Here is a 6,777-nt window from a genome sequence, read left to right as displayed (position 1 = left end):
GAGTACAAGAATGCATAACTTGTTTATTGTGTATTTTTAATGTAGTTTATTGTGTATTATATGTCATAGCTACTTTCTTGCATCTCTCTCTCTCTCTGTTGGCTGCAGCCATCGTCTGCTTCGGTGAGGGAAGCAGGTCGATGATTGATCAAAAGGCCCCTAGGAGACTGTGTCTGATTGGCTGCCGAGTGACCAGTGCATTATGTGATTGGACACAATGCCCTTGGGAGACGGCCGCGAGGAGACCAATTTGTTGATTGGATGGGAATTTTAGGGGAATCTGGTCGGTGATTGGACGCAACCCCCTTAGAGACAGCAGTTGATTTACCAAAGCCGTAGTACGTCATGGGCAAATTTTCGCGCCATTTTAATGGGCTCGCAATTACCGTCATGTCGTCCACATCTACATCTCCAGCTCACTGACTGAATGATACAGACGTCCTGACTGAAAATCACACCCTTCCGATCAATTATTTTAGTATAAGCCTTTCTAGAGAACATGCTACTTTTTGCTACGCCCATTTTCAAAATATAGAATTTTGAATTTGGTGTTTGAGATGACAAAGCTCGTAATATCTATTTTTTTTTACACACTGTAACTTTCTACATTTCTACTTTTGGGTATGTATGTGGACAATAATGGCTCATGGCATTTTCTCCCACATTATATTTGAAACAACATATTTAAATACGTGAAATTTAAGAAGGGACCTGACCCTAAACGTCACCTAGCCATTCCCTCCATAGATAGACACAAAATGCTGGAGAAACTCAGCGGGTCAGGCAGCATTTCTGGAGAAGGAATAGGTCGAGACCCTTCTTCGGTCCCTGATCCAGCTGCTAACAAAGATCCAGCCTGACCTGCTGAGTTCTCCAGCACTTTATGTTTTGCTCTTAAAATAAATTTGTGGTTCGCTGACGAAACAACACGATAGACCACTCTGGAAGTGCAAGTTTTGCTGTACACTTCATACAGTAGAGCACATCATAATACAATGATCTTTGGTGTTCAGTAGAAAGTGCTCTTCACGACGACAAGAAGTAAAAACGTTTTCTCTCGACTAAGTGCTCGTGTAGTTCAAGTGTTGTTTAGACAATAAAAACCATTTTGCTCTACCCGCTTGGTCTCGCTACAATTGGTGACCCCGTTGATCCAAATGATTTTCGGATCCGCTATTATGGACGCAGCCGCTAACCTCGACGCCAACCCAGCCCAGCAAAACGCAGTTACACTAAAGCTGCCCATTTTCTGGATGGCACAACCTCACGTATGGTTTCAGCACATTGAGGCCCAATTCCAGGTTCGACACATTGTCGCCGATTCAACTAAATAGTTCTACGTGGTCGGCGCGGTTACCAAGAAACCGCTGGTCGGTTGATTCCTTACCTTCAACAAACACCAGCCGACGGCAAGTAGAGGGCCTCAAGGCACTGCTGCTGCGTACTTTTGGGCTCAGCCACCGCAATCGGGCCTCCAGGATCCTGCACATGGACAAGCCGTCAGTACTGATGAGCGAATTGCTCTCACTGATGGACGGTCACAGGCCTTGTTTTCTCTTAGAGCAGGCGTTCCTCGGACAGATGCCGGACGACATCCGCCTGCTCCTCGCCGGTAACGACTTCACCAACCGCCTGCAACTAGCCGAAAGAGCAGGCGAGCTGCAGCAAGCCAAACAGCAGGATGGTGCTTCCATCAGCCGGGTGTCTACAGCTCCGCGACGAACTTGACGGCCATTTCCACCTTCACCTTCAACAACACCTCGACAAAACCGGCAGTAACAAGCGTCTGTGGTGTTACTACCACCAAAGCTGGAGTGCGGAGGCCCGCCGATGCCGTTCTCCTTGCTCGCATCCAGGAAAAGCATCGGCCGATCATCAGTCAAGGCTATTGCGGTCAGCCTGAAACATCGCCTCTACGTCCAAGACCGTCATTCCGGGCTCCGATTCCTTGTCGACACGGGAGCAGAGATCAGCATACTGCCCCCGTCTGGAGTCGACACCTGTTGCGGTAAGCAAGGCCCTGCCCTGACTGCCATCAACGGCAGCCCTATCCGGACCTATGGGGTCTGTACAGTTCCCCTTGTTTTCAGCTCATGCCGTTCACCATCGCCAACGTACCCCAACCGTTGTTAGGTGCCGATTTCCTACGGCCCACATTAAAGGGCAACGTCTCGTCCAATCCGAGACCCTCCAACCCATCTTGTTGCGGTCTGCGGTCCCCACCACCCCTTTTTTTAAATCGCCCGACAAGTTCAGCGCTGGAGTAATTTTAAAATCAGCTTCTAAAGTCATCAACGCCGATAACGGGGACGGATTTCACGTACGGGACAGGTAAAGGAAAGCCGTTTATTTTGTGTATAAAAGTGCTCCTTAAGATGCCTTTAATTCACATTTTACGTTACAAAACGGTGATTTTTTCCCCATACGAACCGGCAGTATTTTTCCTGCCGATATTGGGTTTAAATTCACCTCAATCGCAATGTTCCAAATGATCGCGTTCCAGAAAAACCCACTCACAAGATGATTTAAATGCCCATTAATTTACAGGTATTAAACACTAAATTCCTTCCATTTGGCCTATAAATCCATGACAATGAGATTTTAAAAAATTATGTTATATTGTGAATTCTTGTGTGAATGTTATTTGGACACTTAGGCTATTTAAAAATGTTCATCTATTCTTAAGAAATTCATAGATGTTTAGATCTAGTAATTGAATTTTGTAATTAGCTACAATTAGGTAACTAACTAATTATATGTTTTAATTTCAAGTCATCCAAGTAAGATTGTTTCATATTTGTTTCAGAATGCTTCAATCTATAATGACTGAAAATTTCTTTCAGTTCTTTTAATTTTTAAGAAAGTTATGGGCTTTTGTCTGTCCTCGATCACAGCTTTTATGTTAAGTCAATGGAAAAGCAATAGGGTGATTTCACGAAAGGTCACTGGATCATAGATCCTCACCCAGGGCCGGCGTTAAGCCGATTTGACCGATTGCTCCCAATTGGGCCCCGCGCCTAAGCGGGGCCCCGCACTAATGTTCAGTATTTCGTACGGAAATACGAATTCTCTTTGTTAAATAAAGATTTTTTTTAATTCGCCATCCGGATTTTTTTAAACGAACATGTATAACAACCGCTGCACGGCCATCATACACAAACGATTTGTTAACTAGTGCTGTTAGCACATCTTAACGGTAAGTACTTAACACCTTGTTATGCAATGTCATGAATCTGCATCTATCCGCATTCCTCAGTAAATGTTATAGTGTTTTGAACAAGTATTAATGACGCCGTGTTCCTTTGAATAAAATTCACGCGGCGTCATTAATACTTGTTTAAAACACAATTACATTTACTGAGGAATGTAGATCGGTGACACGTTGAGAATTTCATTTAACTCACCATCATGAGTGAGGGCCCCGGACCGCGAGAAGGGGCTTCTTCCTGGTGTGCAGGTTTGTCATTCACCTACCGACCCACGTTGTGTCCAAAGATCTTGGATCCAGTTCCCTTTTGAACATCTTATAGCGGATCTTTGGTTGTGTCTCTCTGTCTTTTGCTCACTCCCTCCCTCCCTCCCTCTTTCTCTCGCGCTCTCTCTCCCGCTCCCCATATTGTCTCTCTCTAGCTCTCCCACTCCCTCTCTATCACCCTGTCCCCTCAGCATTCCCGGAATGACGTTTTGCAGTAGACAAAAATGCTGGAGAAACCCAGCGGGTGAGGCAGCCGCCTGGCCCGCTGAGTTCCTCCAGCACTCTGTGTTTTTTGTTTGGCTCTGAAGTTGAAGTTGGCTCAGCGGGACGGGCAGCGGCTCTGGGGAGAGGGTTGTGTTTCTGGTCGAGACCCTTCTTCAGACAATCACAAGTACTCTCATCGACGCGAGTTCAGTTCGGTCTGAAGAAGGGTCTTCTCTCCAGAGTCGCTGCGCTGCCTGTCCTGCGGAGTTACTCCAGCTTTATGTCTATCTTCAATTTCAGAGAATTACAATTTCTCACGGGGGGCTTATAACGTCTCTAAACCCCTCTGGGACCCTCTGAACACCTCTAAACCCCCTCTAGCCCCCCTATTCCCCTCTAAACAATTGTAAACACACCTGAACCCATCTGAAGCCCTCTAAACATCTCTAAACCGTTTAAACCCCTCTAAACTAGGAGGCTGCAAGGTGACTTGGATAGGCTGGGTGAGTGGGCAAATGCATGGGAGATGCAGTATAAAGTGGATAAATGTGAGGTTATCCACTTTGGTGGCAAAAACAGGAAAGTAGACTATTATCTGAATTGTGGCCGATTAGGAAAAGGGGAGATGCAACGAAAAATGCTCACGGCAGACCAAACGCGTTAAACAGAAATTGGTCAGATATTGAGCTTTACACAGTGAGAAATCATGTGAAATAATCACTGAATTTAATTTTAAATGAATGTACCTGCATGTTATACTGTTTAGTTTGGAGATACCACCAGATAGTCTGGTTGATACAACCAGATTAGTTTGGAGATACAACCAGATTAGTTTGGAGATACAACCAGATAGTCCACTGAGTTCGCACCGACCAGCGATTTTTGTTACAGATTTGACAAATTTATTTGGCGGCCAATCAAACGCTGTCTCTAAGGGGGGTGCATCCAATCACCAACCAGCTTGCCTTAAAATTCCCGAAACTACACGAAATATAAGCATACATAAATTTTTACTTTTCTAGAGTAGGGGCCCCGCCATCAGTTTTCTAATTGGGCCCCGCAATTCCTAGCACCGGCCCTGTCCTCACCCACGTGACCGCAAAATTTAACTGGGGTACAAACCAAAGATCTTATAGCGAGAATTACCAGAGTCAAATTTTATTCTTGACAAGTATGAACTGACAGATTTATGAATCTAACCCACACAAACTGTTGCCCCGCAACATTGATTACACTGCGAGTCGGGTCAGGTAGGCTCAGGTTACTAAAATGGGCGGGGAAAATGCCCAGGATCCCCTCCATAGCGTACTACACGTCAGCCCATTGCATTTCGCAGGAGTAGCCTATCTTGCTCCGCTATAAGATCTTTGGTACAAATGTCACTTCCAGTACATGTTATCAAAGATCATAGAGGAGCCCTCTATGATCTTTGCATGTTATTAGGTATGTTGCAAAACGTACCTGAAGCGTCGCTGAAAATCTGTCCCAACCCGCTGTTATTTTCCCTTCAGCGCTCTCTTGTCTTTACCTTCGTTTTTCTTTATCTTCTGGACTCTAAAGTAAGATAGCTGTGTCTCACGGTCACCCCGACTGGCACAGTTATTTACAGCTCAAAAACTAACCGTTTTCGCGGTTTTTAACAGGTTTGAAAGTTCGCGTTTTCAGCATCAATAACATGTACTGGAAGTGACGTTTGTACCCCAGTTAAATTTTGCGGTCACGTGGGTGAGGATCTATGATCCAGTGACCTTTCGTGAAATCACCCTATAGGGAACAAGATGCTAATTTCCGAGTATGAAAATGGCCATAACGTTTTTAATACTGAAGATATGAAAGTGAATTAGGTGTCAAATTAAACTTATTTTTATGCTTTGGGATAAATTGCAGACTTGATTTTTAAAATCTCAAAAGTTTGTAACATTGCTAGATAAAGCCAGTATAGTCCGAGGATTAACATCTCCATTCAAATATTAAACTGGCAGTAACGTACTGTTTGATTTTCAAACATGCTCCAACCTTGAATATGTAAACCAAGAGGCAACGGTCAGGGGGAAAGACCCGACTCACGATGCTGCCGAATGTCGAGGAAGGAACAGAAGCTGCTGGTTTACACCACAGATAAGACACAAATGCTGGAGTAACTCTGCGGGACAGGCTTCATCTCTGGAGAAGAGGAATGGGTGATGTCTGAAGATGGGTTTCGGGCCGAAACGTTGCCTATTTCCTTCGCTCCATGGATGCTGCTGCACCCGCTGGGTTTCTCCAGCACTTTTGTCTACCTAGGAATGGGTGACGTTTCGGTTCGAGAACCTTCTTCAGACCAAAGATTATAGAGGAGCTCTTTGTCTTTGCTATAAGATCTTTGCTTCAGACTTCAGCAAAGATCTTATAGACTTCAGTGTGAAGAAGGGTTCCGACCCGGAAACATCACACATTCCTTCTCTCCAGACAAGCTGCGTTACTCCAGCATTTAGTGTTTATATTATAGTTGTACGAGACCGTGGCGTGTTCACGGTGCTCCGTCCGCGGGTGAAGCAGCGCTGCCGGGGCCTGGTCGAGGTGAGGTGAGGTGAGGCCCGTCGCCGCTCCGGGAAGTGAGGCATCGCGTTGGCGGAAGTGGATGGACAGGGAAAGATGGCGGCGCCGAAGAGTGTTCCGCGGGATGCGCAGGTAGGGGTTAGAGTCCCTCGATGCCCGGCGTACTTACTGTCCTACTTACTTACTTACTTACTTACTTACTTACTGCAGCTAATGATCGGTGTTCCCACGCGCTGTGGCGTTCCTGCTCGGCAGAGAGAAGGAAAAGCCGAGTTGGAAACAACAGATTCTCACAGCCACTAGTTTTGGGAAAGGAGCGCGAAGCCAGACCCGACAGCAACAACATATCAATGTTGGCCAAAGGGCGTCTGACTGCGCAGTGTTTCATGAGACGCATTTATCCCCTAGACTACGTGAAGTCTCTGGGAAAGGTTGAAGATCAATCGAATTTGTTAAGCTCTAATTGTGAGTTCTCAAGTAGCGGTGGGGTTCGCGCTTGTAAAATTGTCCAGAGAACTCATGGCCTATAGTTTATCGGCAGCAACATCAATAAATGCAAA

General features: G+C 45.6%; 1 protein-coding gene across 1 annotated transcript in view; it reads left to right on the top strand.

The window, feature by feature from the left end:
* Positions 1 to 5,640: 5,640 nt before the first annotated feature.
* Positions 5,641 to 6,777, top strand: part of LOC116978994 (transcription initiation factor TFIID subunit 9-like) — a 29,572-nt gene continuing 28,435 nt past the window's right edge. The window contains exon 1 of the mRNA XM_033030351.1: positions 5,641 to 6,349. Within this exon, the coding sequence (XP_032886242.1) occupies positions 6,314 to 6,349 (36 nt within the window). The 5' untranslated portion in view covers positions 5,641 to 6,313. The remainder of the gene's footprint in view (positions 6,350 to 6,777) is intronic.

Source organism: Amblyraja radiata, chromosome 12 (assembly GCF_010909765.2).
Source record: "Amblyraja radiata isolate CabotCenter1 chromosome 12, sAmbRad1.1.pri, whole genome shotgun sequence".
Lineage (NCBI taxonomy): Eukaryota > Metazoa > Chordata > Chondrichthyes > Rajiformes > Rajidae > Amblyraja > Amblyraja radiata.
Note: the sequence above shows the minus strand (reverse complement) of the source record. Positions and strands in the feature narration are given on the sequence as shown.